Source organism: Melanostigma gelatinosum, assembly GCF_949748355.1.
Source record: "Melanostigma gelatinosum genome assembly, chromosome: 5".
NCBI classification, from domain to species: Eukaryota; Metazoa; Chordata; class Actinopteri; order Perciformes; family Zoarcidae; genus Melanostigma; species Melanostigma gelatinosum.
In genome coordinates, this window is record NC_136638.1 from 29,366,159 (window position 1) to 29,382,671 (window position 16,513).

General features: G+C 43.9%; 1 protein-coding gene across 1 annotated transcript in view; it reads left to right on the forward strand.

The window, feature by feature from the left end:
* Window positions 1-16,018, forward strand: part of tgfbi (transforming growth factor, beta-induced) — a 26,339-nt gene extending 10,321 nt beyond the window's left edge. Inside the window, exons 8-17 of the mRNA XM_079269362.1 lie at window positions 1-139; window positions 1,275-1,412; window positions 1,526-1,671; window positions 11,047-11,183; window positions 13,021-13,151; window positions 13,846-13,973; window positions 14,064-14,166; window positions 14,855-14,922; window positions 15,177-15,201; window positions 15,285-16,018. The exon at window positions 1-139 is cut by the window's left edge and continues 74 nt beyond it. Of these exons, the coding sequence (XP_079125488.1) occupies window positions 1-139; window positions 1,275-1,412; window positions 1,526-1,671; window positions 11,047-11,183; window positions 13,021-13,151; window positions 13,846-13,973; window positions 14,064-14,166; window positions 14,855-14,922; window positions 15,177-15,201; window positions 15,285-15,340 (1,071 nt within the window). The 3' untranslated portion in view covers window positions 15,341-16,018. The remainder of the gene's footprint in view (window positions 140-1,274; window positions 1,413-1,525; window positions 1,672-11,046; window positions 11,184-13,020; window positions 13,152-13,845; window positions 13,974-14,063; window positions 14,167-14,854; window positions 14,923-15,176; window positions 15,202-15,284) is intronic.
* The last annotated feature ends 495 nt before the right edge of the window (window positions 16,019-16,513 follow it).

The following is a 16,513-nucleotide window of genomic DNA, read 5'->3' on the forward strand; positions in this document are numbered from 1 at the left end:
CTGCAGGGCACCGTGCTGGAAGTCGGCTGTGATGGAGACCAGATGACTCTGAACGGGAGGGCCATCATCACCTTGAAAGACCAGCTGGGAACCAACGGAGTCATCCACTACATCAACGAGCTGCTCATCCCCGACTCAGGTACTAATCCTACCACTGCTACTGCAGCACACACTCAAGCTAATACTGCATTCAACACATACTGTAGAGTTCTACTGTCAAACTGCAGCACATTCACCATGTCACTGTTAGGGTTGGGTACCGAAACTCGGTGCCGGTATGGAACCGGTTCCTATACGTCCGGTACCTACCGGACCGAAACGTAACGCCGATTTCGGTGCTTCCTTTCGGTGCCTGAGCCGATTGAAATACTTTTTTGACACTACTCTGATGACTCGGTCCTGGCAGCAGGACTCGGTCCTCCGCTCCTCACTCATAGGATTATTACAACGGGTACTTAGCGCTGCCGCTCATTAGCACAACAACACAGGCACGCCAAAGCTTCTTCTTCTCCTCCTTTGAGACCAACTGGCGGTTGGCAAACGAGGAATTGGCGCATTACCGCCACCAACTGGTAAAATAAAATAAGTCATGAGACGTGTCGTATTTTGCCAGAGAAGGAAAATATGCTCATATTTCTGCAAAATAATTGCTGAAGTTTGAAGCTGCAGTGTGTGTACAGAGTGTGTGTGTTTTGTATTTATTTATATGTATTTAAGTATACTGTGAACTGTTAACAGTTAACATATTGTTCATAGTTAAAAAGTTTGAAGCCAAGTGTTTTGTATTTATTTATATTTATCGTATACTTTAAACAGTTAATATATTGTTCAATTTGAAGAAAAAAGTATCGGTTCAGGCACCGTTTAGGCACCGGTATCGTTTTAAAAGTATCGTTTTAGCACCGGTATCGGAAAAAACCCAAACGATACCCAACCCTAGTCACTGTGCTGCACAAGCTACTCGCACTACGAATACTGCTAAGCTACTAATACTACTAATACTGCTAATACTGCTAATACTGCTAAACTACTAATACTGCTCATACTGCTAATACTACTAATACTACTAATACTGCTAATACTACTAATACTGCTAAACTACTAATACGACTAATACTACTAATACTGCTAATACTACTACTACTAATACTGCATCTAACGCTGAGAGTACCTCAAACTACAGAAGTACTGCAGTACAAAACAATACATCCACTGTCAGTAATAGTTGTGGTAGCAGTAGAAGTACTCGCAGTACTGTTCCACTTCTTTTTCAGCCAAAGTTCTGCTGGAGCTGGCTGAGGGTTCATCTGTTGCCACGGCCACCACGCTGTTGGTTGGGGCCGGCCTGTCCTCCCACCTGACGGGCTCCGAGGCTCTGACCCTGCTGGCTCCTCTGGACGCCGCCTTCAAAGGTAACGCTCCTGACCGGTCAGGTCAGTCTCACAAAAAGCTTTTGTTCTTTGTTAGCTGTACGTCCCTCAGTCGTCGTCCTCGTCTTATTTACCCGTCTGTGTCTCTGTAACAGGAAGTGACACGACGATGACGCCTGACTTGAAGAAGCTGATGACGAATCACATCCTGAAGGAGCAGCTGTCCTCTAAGTCTCTGTATCACGGTCAGGAGCTGGAGACGCTGGGAGGCCTCAAACTGCGAGTGTTCGTCTACAGAAACGTAAGAACTCTGACGAGCTTCCTCACCCTGAAGCGTATTTCCACGTCTCTGTTTCCTCCTGTTTCACGAACAGTGTTAGCGTTAGCTTCAGTTGGGTTGGCTGGAGATCAGATCATCTGCTCCACGAGTCTCGATGCCCACTTCAAGACCACATTAAAAACACAAAATCAAACAATAACTCTCGTGCACTTCAAAAAACGAGATGCTTTATAACTGTTTGCACACTGCAGGTTTATTATTAACTCCTGATGAAAACCTCAATTTAACAGGATTACATTTGAACACGTCGTCATAATGTTATGGTTTGCCTTCACGCAATGCTAGAAATCGAACGCATCAGTAACTCAATTCTACGTCAGCTGTTAGCTCCGTTATTTATCCAAGCAGGACTGTGCTGCCCACCTGTTGCTAACAGCTAGCAGCTAGCCGCTAACGTTGTTCACAATGTAGCATTATCAGAGACATCTTAGTTGGTCTCGAGTCCTGATCCAGGTACCTATGGTACTCTTGGTCATGTAGAAAAAACAGCATCGACTTGTTACCAGAGTTTCAGTTGTCCTGACGAACCGTACCGGAGTTCGTCTGTAACCAGAACGAGACCAGCTCTTCAACGAGGTCTTGGTCCGGTTGTTTTGGTCCGCACCAAAGTAGGATTGCTGTTTAAACATCGGTCGAAAAAAACCTACCAACTGGGGTCGCTTCAACCAGACTAAAAGAGGCAGGTGTGAAAACGTCGGTTGTCTTGTTGGACAGCAGGTTTGTTGACTTGAACTCGTATTACAGCACCTGGATCCTGGAGGTTCAGACAAACTGGATCTGTGACCGGATTATGTTTGAGTCCTGGTCCTGGTTTAATGTTTGATGTCAGAACCAGAAGCAGCTTGTTCATCTGTTGCTGAGAACTGTCACCACTTTTATCTTTGTAATGAGACTCAGTGATTTTCATTTTCCTGGAAAAACACATTGACACACATTCCGAAAGACATCAGTCTCTTGATCTCCAGCGATGATGTCATGAGGTCTCTGAGGTTGTGGCTGCTTTTCATTCATGACTTTAATAAACCCCGTTTCTCTGTTGGTGTGTTGGATCAGCTGTGCTGATCAGGATCTGTAGTTTGACTTGTGAGCTTTTATATTGTCAGCTAATGATCAGTCTGAGAAGTAAATTTTGAAATCAATGAAACAATTTTTCAAAAGCAGGACGACTGCAGTAAATGTGGTGAGTTGACTGAGAGCATGTTGAAGACTCCACATGTGGTGATGAAGTCATCCAAAGTCAGTGCTGGGCCTTCACTGCTGTCCTGTACAGTTCCACCTCCTAATAACCTCATCATGACCCACAGATACGGTCAGTATTTGTTTTGTGTAAAAATGAAGCTCAACACCTATAAACACACGAATGCAGAGTGCAGATAACGTTACATGAATACGTGCATGACTGGATGCTGCGTCATTAATGGACATGCATTCAAAAAAACTGCGGCGCTAAAACACGCATTCCACCGCACACTGAAGAGCACGGACCATCCAGATGTTACTCACATCAGAGGGAAGAACATACACCAGACACATGAACACAGTAACGCTACGATCACTCCTCCAGGAAACACACGGCTCCATAGTTACTGACGCATTTATTCATCTGTCAACACCGAGAGGAGAATGAGTCCACTGGAAAACACATGAAGCATCAAAGATGATCACTTAAACACTTTAACTCAAACTTAACTTTAACACTTTAACTCTAACTTAACTTTAACACTTTAACTCAAACTTAACTTTAACACTTTAACTCAAACTTAACTTTAACACTTCAACTCAAACTTAACTTTAACACTTCAACTCAAACTTAACTTAAACACTTTAACTCAAACTTAACTTTAACACTTTCACTCAAACTTAACTTTAACACTTTGCGTGGTGTATATAGACTTCTGCTGCTTCACGTGTCTTCTTGTTGCTGTGCACCGACTAAATATGTCCCCAGAGCAACATAGGACGTTACAATAGTTACTGTCACATATAAAACCAAACAAAAATCCATCTTCTTTAAGTTAAAGAAGTGCACAATATATCGCCATTTCCTCCGGGACCGAGTTCGTGCAAGGCGTACACTATAAAACGCAGATCGGCAGAGATCTTTTCCAGACGTGGTTTGTGTGCGAGTAATTGTAGAATTGCGGCAGTGTATGGTTGATTGCGTGCAGCGCAATGTCTCAGGGAGACATCAATTATTGTTTCAATGTATGTTTTAAATCTCCTTTACTTTTTACTACTGAATTTTATTTCTTACACTGTTTCTTTAATTGTTTTTAAATCTCCTTTTCTTTTGCCTTGTGTTTTGATGCTTTCAATGGTTTTATGTGAAGCACTTTGAATTACCTTGTTGTTGAAATGTGCTATACAAATAAACTTGCCTTGCCTTCAGAAAAACAAGTTGTACAAATAATAATATATAAACACGCATATTAAAGCTGCTGCAGATGTACAAACAAACGCATTTAACTTACCAGAGCTGCTGTTCACTATTTAAAGAGTCTCTCTACACAACATCTCTGGGTTCTGTTATTCGCTCGCAGGACTTCTCTTGCCATCGTTATGCCGCTGACACCCAGCTGGTCTTGTCATTTCCTCCGGTGACACTCAAGTGGAGGCATCGCTGTGTGCTTGGCTGACATCTCGAAGTGGATGACGACACACCACCTCAAGCTCAACCTGGACAAAACCGAGCTGCTGTTCCTCCCGGGGAAGGGTTGCCCTCACAGAGACCCGTCCATCACCATTGATGTTACCGTGGTGACGCCAACTCAGACTGCGAGGAACCTGGGTGTGACCCTGGACGACCAACTGTCGTTTTCAGCAAACATTGCATCGGTTACACGCTCCTGCAGATTCCTGCTCTACAGCATCAGGAGGATTCACTTCCTCACTGAGGAGACGGTGCAGGTGATCATCCAGGCTCTGGTCATCTCCCGCCTGGACTACTGCAGCTCACTACTTGCCGGAGCTCCGGCGTCGGCCATCAGACCTCTGGAGCTTGTCCAGAAAGCTGCAGCTCGCCTGGTGTTCAATCGCCCCAAGTTCTCCCACAACTTGCCTTCTCCGTTCTCTCCACTGGCTCCTGTAAGAGCATCCAGTGTGAGACTCTGGTGCTGGTCTACAGGGCAGTGAAAGGAACAGCTCCTTCCTATCTCCAGGCCGTGGTCAAGCCCTACACCCCCACCCGACCTCTTGGCTCTGCTGCCTCGGGGCGATCGGTCGCCCCGTCGCTCAGAGGTCCCTGCGGCCGATCGACCCGGTCGCTGTTGTTTCCTGTCCTGACCCCTCAGTGGTGGAATGAACTCCCCACTGACCTCAGGACAGCAGAGTCGCTGCCCATCTTTCATCAGGCTGAAGACTCACCTCTTCAAGCAGCACTACCTGAGCCTTCCACTTAGCACTCACTGAGCATCTATTGTATTCATACTAGCTTATTGCACTTATCGTTTTCATATTAGTTTGTGGCACTTATTGCATTTGTTTGTTTCTGCTGTACGTTGGCTCTGGTTTATGCTCTTAGATGCTTGTTTAAAGGAGATGCACTTATTACTTCTGGTGACGAGTTGTTCTCTCAAACCGATGTTGAATACACTTGTTGTAAGTCGCTTTGGATAAAAGCGTCTGCTAAATGACTGTAATGTAATGTAAAGACAAAGTCCATCCTCCTTTCTTTATAACAAAGAGTTTAATCTCACGGTTGTTTAGTACATCCGTGTGTTTTAGTTCCAGTAAGAAGTCCTTCTCCATTCATGGACGCTAGTGAAGACAGTGGAGCCTCCCCAGTTGTATTTCTTGAATACGTTTTAATGCGTTTGAGGCTGAAGATGTCCGCTCACAGAGGCAGCAGATTTTGGGATTGTCACCGCCCAACATGTCACGCTGACCAATCATGTACTTGTAGGCCAGCTAGCAGCTCTGACGCATCAAAGAATACGCCCAACATCTCAAACTAAAGATCTGATTGGTTGAACACTATGACAATCAACAATATCGTCCCCATTCACTTAAAGTGCACATGATGCACTTGTGAGTCTGCAGGCCTCTGGCTCTGTTCTACCTAGAGACACAGAGGTGAGATCTGATTGGATAAAAGTTCTACTTAAAACAAGCTGCACTGGAAGCAGAGCAACTGAGGAAGACAGGAGCTGTGCAATGAGAAAATAAGATAATGGGGAAATATTATACATTTATAATATTTATTACAAATAAATTAGAATACATGTAGTGTATTTAAGAACAATTCCTAAATTATAAAATAGCAATAACTTTGTGATTCTGTCTAGACCAGCAGAGAAGGCTTTGAAGGCCCTGACGGCCCACCACTGGTCGAAGTATGTTGTGGTGAATCACTGCAGAGAGACAACCAGAAGAAATAAAGGTTCTCCACGAAGGATCAGAGGCCCCATACTGATACTGAGGTCTATCACAACCGTAGCATCAACAGATCCTCTGGTTGTACAGGTGACGTTGTTCTACTGGTTTCTGGTTGTACAGGTGACGTTGTTCTACTGGTTTCTGGTTGTACAGGTGATGTTGTTCTACTGGTTTCTGGTTGTACAGGTGACGTTGTTCTACTGGTTTCTGGTTGTACAGGTGATGTTGCTCTGCTGGTTTCTGGTTGTACAGGTGATGTTGTTCTGCTGGTTTCTGGTTGTACAGGTGATGTTGCTCTGCTGGTTTCTGGTTGTACAGGTGACGTTGTTCTACTGGTTTCTGGTTGTACAGGTGATGTTGCTCTGCTGGTTTCTGGTTGTACAGGTGACGTTGTTCTACTGGTTTCTGGTTGTACAGGTGATGTTGCTCTGCTGGTTTCTGGTTGTACAGGTGATGTTGTTCTGCTGGTTTCTGGTTGTACAGGTGATGTTCTACTGGTTTCTGGTTGTACAGGTGATGTTGTTCTGCTGGTTTCTGGTTGTACAGGTGATGTTGCTCTGCTGGTTTCTGGTTGTACAGGTGATGTTGTTCTGCTGGTTTCTGGTTGTACAGGTGATGTTGCTCTGCTGGTTTCTGGTTGTACAGGTGATGTTGTTCTGCTGGTTTCTGGTTGTACAGGTGATGTTCTACTGGTTTCTGGTTGTACAGGTGATGTTGTTCTGCTGGTTTCTGGTTGTACAGGTGATGTTGCTCTGCTGGTTTCTGGTTGTACAGGTGACGTTGTCCTGCTGGTTTCTGGTTGTACAGGTGATGTTGCTCTGCTGGTTTCTGGTTGTACAGGTGACGTTGTTCTGCTGGTTTCTGGTTGTACAGGTGATATTGCTCTACTGGTTTCTGGTTGTACAGGTGATATTGCTCTACTGGTTTCTGGTTGTACAGGTGATATTGCTCTACTGGTTTCTGGTTGTACAGGTGATGTTGCTCTGCTGGTTTCTGGTTGTACAGGTGATGTTGCTCTGCTGGTTTCTGGTTGTACAGGTGATGTTGCTCTACTGGTTTCTGGTTGTACAGGTGATGTTGCTCTGCTGGTTTCTGGTTGTACAGGTGATGTTGCTCTACTGGTTTCTGGTTGTACAGGTGACGTTGTTCGGCTGGTTTCTGGTTGTACAGGTGACGTTGTTCTGCTGGTTTCTGGTTGTACAGGTGACGTTGTTCTACTGGTTTCTGGTTGTACAGGTGACGTTGCTCCTCTGGTTTCTGGTTGTATAGGTGATGATGGTTTTGTAATCCTTAGCACAGTTTACTGATCGGTCAATATTGTTTAGTATGATGACCGATGCTCTTCAAGTTGTCCAGGAAACACAACACGCATGTGAACATCTGTAACTGACAGTGTTATTGATCGTGTGGTGATCAGTCTTTGGTGTGAGGGTTTGAGGTTGTCTCTGCTGGTCTGCTGTTTCAGGTCTTGGACTCATGGGTGGCTCATATTTCTGCTCAGTAATGAACTCTGCAGGCCACAAGAACTTTCCTGCTTCCCACGGCTGCTAAATCTTTCCAGACACCAGACGTAGGCGTACACCGTGTGTGTGTGTGTGTGTGTGTGTGTGTGTGTGTGTGTGTGTGTGTGTGTGTGTGTGTGTGTGTGTGTGTGTGTGTGTGTGTGTGTGTGTGTGTGTGTGTGTGTGTGTGTGTGTGTGTGTGTGTGTGTGTGTGTGTGACAAGCTGTATCAAAATAGCTGTCCTCCAGGATCTGATGTAGAGTCCAGAGACCCACAGATAGTGTCCAACATAAGGACATACTTATCAGAATCACCTTTACATCTATATATGGGTCAATGACATGACATGCATATTTTTGTGTCCGAGTCGACTGTTTCCTTTTAAAATAATTGTATCAATTCGTGACAGATATCATTTCATTCTATAAAACCGATCCAGTTTTGATACACTTTCAGTACAATCAAATAATACATATTATTTTGTTTTGGCATCTCAAACCCTGAAAATGTCAGGCGGTGCACCTGTCCTAGCAGATGAACAGACTCAGAAAACTGTTAAAAAAGGTATTTTAATGATAATAAATTGAAAATAAAATACTATGGCATTCTTTTATTGTTGAAACGATTCAAATAAACCAAATCTTGACAAATACCAATAGTTAAGGTGATAATTTAAAAACACTTGTCCAGCAATTTGAATGTTCTCAAATATCATGGTGGCACAGCTGTAAATATGGGACTTTTATTATGAAATGAAAGTGGAAAACAATAAACAGAATATTGCATGATCAAGAGGACCGCAACTGACCTTTATAGCAGAGTGAACATGTTTTTATATCTCTTTTGAATTTTGATAAAAACAGCTACTTTCAACTTAGCTTTGCGCCGCTAACACATTTAACATAAATATGGATGAAGTACCTTTGACGTTTGACCTCTCACTAGGATTGTTGACAAAAAAGCCTAATGAAGGAATTGCTGAAGGAATGCTACGGGAAGCGACCGGGGGGATAATTTCAAGCGTTGCTGCTAGCACAACAGCTAGCAGCTGTTGTGCTAGCAGCAACTGACGCCACGCCGTGAGCTCGGTAATCGCTTCAATAACAGCTGATTCCTCCACAGAAATGCAGACTTTTACTGCACTGTAAAAGTCTGCGGAGGAATCAGCTGTTATTGGAGCGTCATCAGCCCTATTAAGCGGCCAAGATAGTTAGCCGTAAATGCTATTCAGAGCTGCGACCAACAACAGTTACCGGTATTGCCTCGTTGCTTTTAGATTCTAATGAGAAGACACGCTGCTTCGTTTTACTTCTTCCGTTTGGTAGCCTTGAGAGACCGTAGTCTGTAAGTATGTCTGTATGAAGCATGAAAAGATGTATGAAGATATATTATATTCGCGAATGCTAATCGCGGTTAGCATTTCCCCATTGGTGGTAATGTTAAAATTAGCTTAGAAGCTAGCGAGTCGGACATGTTATGATGTTCAGAGAAAAAGATAACTTTAGTACTTTTAAAAGCATCTTTCCGTTCAACGGGGACACCTGCGGCTTATAGACCATTGCGGCTTCTCTATAAATTCTTTTTTCTTTTAAAAATTTGCCGTGCGGCCTATATACAGGTGCGCTCTATAGTCCGGAAAGTACGGTATATGTAGTCTCCAGGGAGAGCAACAGCTGGTGCAGCTTCTCTCTTTATTCCTGCCTCCCCCCCCCCCCCCCCCTCGACCAGAAGTGGGAGTCGCCTTTTCTCTACGGCAGCGGTTCCCACTTTTTGGGCCGCGCACCCCCTTCTACATCCCGACCGGGTTCACGCACCCCCAATCCCGCACACCTTAAAAAAAGAAGCAACAGAGCCTATTTATGGCGCATATAAATCGGACCAATGAGAGAACAGTTTGCTCGCGCGTGGCGTTTGTTTACAATATTTAGTCCGCTGTTAAATGTTGCAGTGTGAACACAAACCGAACGAAGGGGCAACTGCAACATTGTATCATATTAATCCCTGAATCAGAACAAAGCAAACGAACTGAAGGTGTGAAAACGCCCTGAAACACTGCAACAAAGTTTCAATAACTTTCAGTGACACAAGGCGTCACTTTTAAAGAGCAATACGGATGCGAGGACACACGCACAGAGGCTCAGAGGCAGATTATCACATTTAATTTACAATCAACCACACATAGAATGAGACTGCAGCTGTTTTGTAACTCCTCCAATTTCGATATAAACAATGTAAGGGGCTTTTGACTTGCACTGGCATGCTTGGTGTTCAGGTGGCGACGTAGATAAGAGCTTCAGACTGTTAGCCAGAACCTCACTGCACACCACGCACTGTGGCTTTGGGGAATCTGCGTTGCCAATCCAAGTGAAGCCCAGACACACATACTTTTCATCATATTTCCTCTTGTTTTCCCAGTCTGATGCTCTCTCGTTTCCTCTTTTTTACCTTGACTCCGCGATGGGCCTGTGCTCCCCATTTGTCTGTGCAATCCCTTCCTCCGTCTCATCTTCCTCTGACTCTGGCTCGATTTCTTCTCCCGGTCTCCCCCCAACACACCTCTCCGTTCCTCGCGCCTCCGATTCCTCTCACTCTCGCTCTCTCTCTCTGTCTCTCTCCTTTTATGACTGATAGCTTCAGATGTCCCACCTGACATCTGACATTCGCTGAATGAATGAAGTTAGCTGTTAGCTAACGTTAGCTGCACAAGCTAGGCTAGCTAGCTACGTAAAAGACAGTCTGGCGGCAGGAGCAGAAGTGCATTTATTTATTCAATTGTACGTTTTTAATTTTAAATTGAAATCTTACAAGGGGAATTTTTATAATTCATGTAACCGAGCGTCTTGGGTTCGTGTATAAGGACACTTATCATGCAGTAATAACTGGAGTCGGGAGATTAGACATCTTGTATCAGCCCACGGCTGCTCGCTTTATTATTGTTTCCTCCTTTGGCCAGAGGCGGGGGTTGCGCCTTCGCTACGGCAACCCTCAAGGGACATATCATGGTCAACACCAGAACGACAAACATGACATTTTGTGAAAATTATATTTTTATTACACCATTGGACCACCATTCAATTTTTCCTCTCGCACACCCCCTAGTGGCAACTCGCGCACCACACTTTGGGAATCCCTGCTCTACGGCAACCCTGAAGGGACATCATATCTCCAATACAAAACGATAAACATGAGACCGTCTGTTACAATAACAATAAATAAAAACAATGCGTCAACGCGCGATAAAATAATTGTCGGCGTTAATTAATGCGTTAACGCGATAACAATGCGTTAACTTGCCCAGCACTAATATATGTATGTGTGTGTGTGTATATATGTGTATATATATATATATATATATATATATTACATTCATGCAGCGTTATCACACAGTAGACCTTTTTGTCCTCATGTCCCGACGAGTCCATCGTCTTCTCAGGTGTTCTTTGTTCCTGTCTGTTTGTAGAACCTCTGCATTGAGAACGCCTGCATCGCTGCTCACGATAAGACGGGACGCTACGCCACCATGTTCACGGTGGACAAAGTGCTCACGCCACCGATGGGAACCGTCATGGACGTCCTGAAGGCAGACGACCGCTTCAGGTGAGTCTGCTCGTATTTACTCACAGGTGAAGCTCGATGGAACAGAGTAGCGGCGGAAGCGTTCGGATCCATCCATGTAACAGCAGCACCTTCCTCGAGTAGTCGCTTCAGCTGGAGCTCATTCTGAAATAACATCGACTGATTATTTTCTCCACTCACCGATTGAGTGTTTGGATAAATAAATAAATTTCGTCACAATTATCAGGAGCCCAAAGTCACATTTTCACAACGTTTGTTTAGTCCAAATATCAACATAATTACAAATACATTCATATTATTAACACAGCAGTGCACGGTAGTTTTAGTAGTAGTGGTAGTACACAGCAGTGCATGGTAGTTTTAGTAGTAGTGGTAGTACACAGCAGTGCACGGTAGTTTTAGTAGTAGTGGTAGTACACAGCAGTGCACGGTAGTTTTAGTAGTAGTACACAGCAGTGCACGGTAGTTTTAGTAGTAGTAGTGGTAGTACACAGCAGTGCACGGTAGTTTCAGTGGTAGTGCACAGCAGTGAACGGTAGTTTTAGTAGTAGTGGTAGTACACAGCAGTGAACGGTAGTTTTAGTAGTAGTGGTAGTACACAGCAGTGAACGGTAGTTTTAGTAGTAGTGGTAGTACACAGCAGTGAACGGTAGTTTTAGTAGTAGTGGTAGTACACAGCGGTGCACGGTAGTTTTAGTAGTAGTGGTAGTACACAGCAGTGCACGGTAGTTTTAGTAGTAGTGGTAGTACACAGCAGTGCACGGTAGTTTTAGTAGTAGTGGTAGTACACAGCAGTGCACGGTAGTTTTAGTAGTAGTACACAGCAGTGCACGGTAGTTTTAGTAGTAGTGGTAGTACACAGCAGTGCACGGTAGTTTCAGTGGTAGTACACAGCAGTGAACGGTAGTTTTAGTAGTAGTGGTAGTACACAGCAGTGAACGGTAGTTTTAGTAGTAGTGGTAGTACACAGCAGTGAACGGTAGTTTTAGTAGTAGTGGTAGTACACAGCGGTGCACGGTAGTTTTAGTAGTAGTGGTAGTACACAGCAGTGAACGGTAGTTTTAGTAGTAGTGGTAGTACACAGCGGTGCACGGTAGTTTTAGTAGTAGTGGTAGTACACAGCAGTGAACGGTAGTTTTAGTAGTAGTGGTAGTACACAGCGGTGCACGGTAGTTTTAGTAGTAGTGGTAGTACACAGCAGTGAACGGTAGTTTTAGTAGTAGTGGTAGTACACAGCGGTGCACGGTAGTTTTAGTAGTAGTGGTAGTACACAGCGGTGCACGGTAGTTTTAGTAGTAGTGGTAGTACACAGCAGTGAACGGTAGTTTTAGTAGTAGTGGTAGTACACAGCGGTGCACGGTAGTTTTAGTAGTAGTGGTAGTACACAGCAGTGAACGGTAGTTTTAGTAGTAGTGGTAGTACACAGCGGTGCACGGTAGTTTTAGTAGTAGTGGTAGTACACAGCAGTACACAGCAGTGCACGGCGGTGCGCTGCTGTGCACGTTTCCCAGCAGACCTCTGTGGTTTGTTAGAATATTTAAACAGACTCCCGTTATGATTTATTTTAAGGTGACGTCATAAATCAGCGAGCTGTCGTTAGACGACGACTTGAGTCTCTGAAGTTTATGTGAAGGCGCTCATTAATCTGAACACGTTGACATGTGGAGTGTAAAGTGTTGATACTGGAGAGACTCACAGACCGGCTCGTACAGGACTAACAGTTCTGGGATCACTGCTCTCACTCAGCTCTCAGAGACCTCATGTGACCCGGGTATCAGGTCTCAGACCTGATACCCGGGTCATGTGATGTCAAGTGATGTCATGTTGTAGACGTGGTGAGACCTCCTTCCTGTTTCAGCCTCCTGGTCGGAGCCGTCCAGACCGCCGGTATGACGGAGCTGCTGAACCAGCAGGGGGCGCTGACCTTCTTCGCTCCCACCAACGACGCCTTCAACGCGCTCCCTCGGCCCGACCTCAACAGGCTGATGCGTGAGTGATGATGAATGATGAATACGGAGGTTCCATGAAGGGGTTGGTGTTTATGAAAGTGTTCGGCTCCTTCTTTGGTTCGAGCATTCAGAAGCGTTTTTGTTTGTGACTCAGAGTGGAGTCATGTCTCTGATCAGGTTCATATAATATAAATATAACCCGTCTGTGCAGCTTCACTCTATAAATATTAAAGACACAGGAATGAACTTCATCACCAGTCTGCTGTTGACAACGTCGAAAGAAAAGTTCCTTTATAACCTGACGGGCTTGTTAACGACCTTCTAATTAAAAGCTGAAATGTGATCACAGCTGGTTTTTTATTCCTGCACAAAACTGTGCAGCTCTTCGTTTAAAAAAAATATATATATATTGTTTTAATTCTTATAATATTGTTCAGATTTTTTATTGTTATGATCAAAACACCAAATTATAATTCTGATTATAAATCATGTTGACATTTAAATATATGTAAATAATATATAATTATATAAGTAATATAATACTGAAAGACCTAATTTCTTCCTTTTTCACAAAAAATCAGTTTGAAAGTTTTATTGACTAATATTGAAAATGTTTTAAAAATGTAATGAGTTAATTTCCATGTTGCTCAGATGTCAAAGTTCAGGATGAAAAACAAGAGATCAATGAACAGACCTCCAGTCAGTTTCATTGTTACCTGTGTGTCTGTATCCAGGTAACCCTCAGGAGCTGTCGGCTGTGCTCCGGTATCACCTGGGGGAGGGCATGCTGGTCAGTGGAGGAGTGGAAGGATCTCACACCAGAGTCAAACCTCTGCAGGGAGAGAAACTGGAGCTGGTCGTGGTCAGTCATCTCTCCTCACTCCCCACTCACTCAGATTATTGATCGCCGATCGGAGCCGAAAACAGATGCTCTCTCCTCTGTGTGTTACAGCGTAACTACACCGTGTACGTCAACAAGGTCCCGGTCGCTGACGCAGACCTGATGGCGACTAACGGAATCGTCCACGCTGTCAACAGTATCATCAAACCTCTGCGTGAGTCCAGCTGGATCCTTTACATCGTCTGCATAGAGTCTCAAATCATCTGCATAGAGTCTCAAATCATCTGCATAGAGTCTCAAATTGTCTGCATAGAGTCTCAAATCATCTGCATAGAGTCTCAAATCGTCTGCATAGAGTCTCAAATTGTCTGCATAGAGTCTCACATCGTCTGCATAGAGTCTCACATCGTCTGTATAGAGTCTCACATCGTCTGTATAGAGTCTCACATCGTCTGCATAGAGTCTCACATCGTCTGCATAGAGTCTCACATCATCTGCATAGAGTCTCACATCATCTGCATAGAGTCTCAAATCATCTGCATAGAGTCACATCATCTGCATAGAGTCTCACATCGTCTGTATAGAGTCTCACATCATCTGCATAGAGTCTCACATCGTCTGCATAGAGTCTCACATCGACACCAGCTTTTCCAATGGTACCTTTTTCTCCACGAAGAAATGAGTAAAAAGTCTTGTCTATAGCCGGGGGGGTATCCAACCCTCCGAGGCGCGCCTGTCTGGGCCTTTTCGATCAGATTGCATTGCCCGCCTCTACCCCCGTCACCCCTGAGTTGTTGCCCCGTGGCCTGTTCCGAGGACTGACGGACCTGACGACGGGGTGCACATCATCTGCTCCGGTTCTGTCGACTCTCTGTAAGACGTTTGTCTTTGTGTCTCTGCAGCTCCGAAGGTGGACAGAGAACAGGCCGATGGACCTGCAGCTGCCTTCAGACCGGCGGCTTCCTCCATGGTGAGAACACGCTGATGAAGAAGGTTGTTTCTGCTGATCAGAGACGCTTACTGGTTTAAACTCTAACTCTGTCTACTTCAGCTGAGTCACATGACCTGTGTCACTCTTTCAACATGAAAATACATTTTATTATGAAAAAACTTTTCAACATAAGATCTGCATCGTTTGATTTTGACGTCTAATTCTAGTACATTAATAACAACAACAACAATGATGACACTAATATTTCTGCTGCCCTTCTCTCTGTCTCACAGGTGGACTCCAAGAGCTTCAGGAACGGTGAGTTTCTTCTTCTTCTTTGAGTCTGAGTTTCATCAGAACCTGTCGAGTCTCTAACTGTCGGTTTATGTTTCTGTCCCCAGACGAAATGTTCCAGAAGGTCGTCCGCAGTCGCTCCAGCAGGACGATGACCCAGTAGAACCCAGAAGAACATCTGAGGAACCAAAGAACACAACTGGTTCTGGTCTTGAAGAAATAATCCCCCTGAAGTCTTTTAACATCTGAAACAGAAACGACTTCAAACCGCTTTTATAATAACAGAGTTATTAATGTCCAGCTGAGAGCTTCATGTTTCAGTGTTTCCTGAAGTCTGAATGTTCCACAACTTTCAAACAAAAACAAACCTTGTGATGAATGAGCCTCATTTAATAATCTCATGCACAAAGATCAGCGCTGATATGGTAGCTATTGATTGTTTTGTCCCATAATTAGTTTTATTATTATTGTCTTCAGCAATGAGACAGATTATTATCATGAAAAGAGAACCAGCAGTTCTTCTGATGTGAACGTGTGTCAGTGATCAACACATGTTTGAGGATCTCGGGGGGATTTTTATTCACTTTGTGGAGAAGGAAGAAGAAATGTTGTTTTCTATCATAATTTTATAATTATAGTTTTCTTTTACTGTAAAAATGTCACTTCTGAAATCCAAAGTTTGAACTTGTAAAACTTTTGTAAAGTGTGTTTTTCTAGTTGTGTACTCTGCGTGTTGTCGTCCTGCAGCATGTCAGCAGGTCTGAGCTCAAACAAACAAACCGGTTAGATTCATTGAGCTTTTAGGATGTTTTTTGGAAAATAAAACTGAAAAATTAGCTCTAAAAAAGGTGTGTGTGTGTGTGTGTCTCTCACCTGTAGTGTGTGTGTGTGTGTGCGCGCGTGTGTGCGCGCTCTCTCACTGCCCCTGAAGGCGGATCAGAGTTCTGAAACATTAACGTGGTCCAGGTGAGATCAACAGAACTTTAATGTGAAGCAGTGAACGTCTCACTGAGAGAACCTTCAGCTATGAACGTGTTCAGGAGACACTGAACATGTCTACATATTTAAAGGACAAATTAAATATGGACGTATTGTAGCAAACAGTTGGTCACCGAGACCTTTACTTTGAAACATTTGAGACCTTTACTTTGAAACCTTTTAGGTCTCAGGTGGAGCTCATTTCAGAAGCAAAGAAAACATAAGATTTAAATATTGAAATGTTCATGTTGAATCTGGAATATGAAGTTATTACAGTGAAGACTTTCTAAAGTGATGAAGCTGCAGAAATATGAGCGTCTACTTTGAAGTAACTTCATCTTAAATCACACATTCTGAC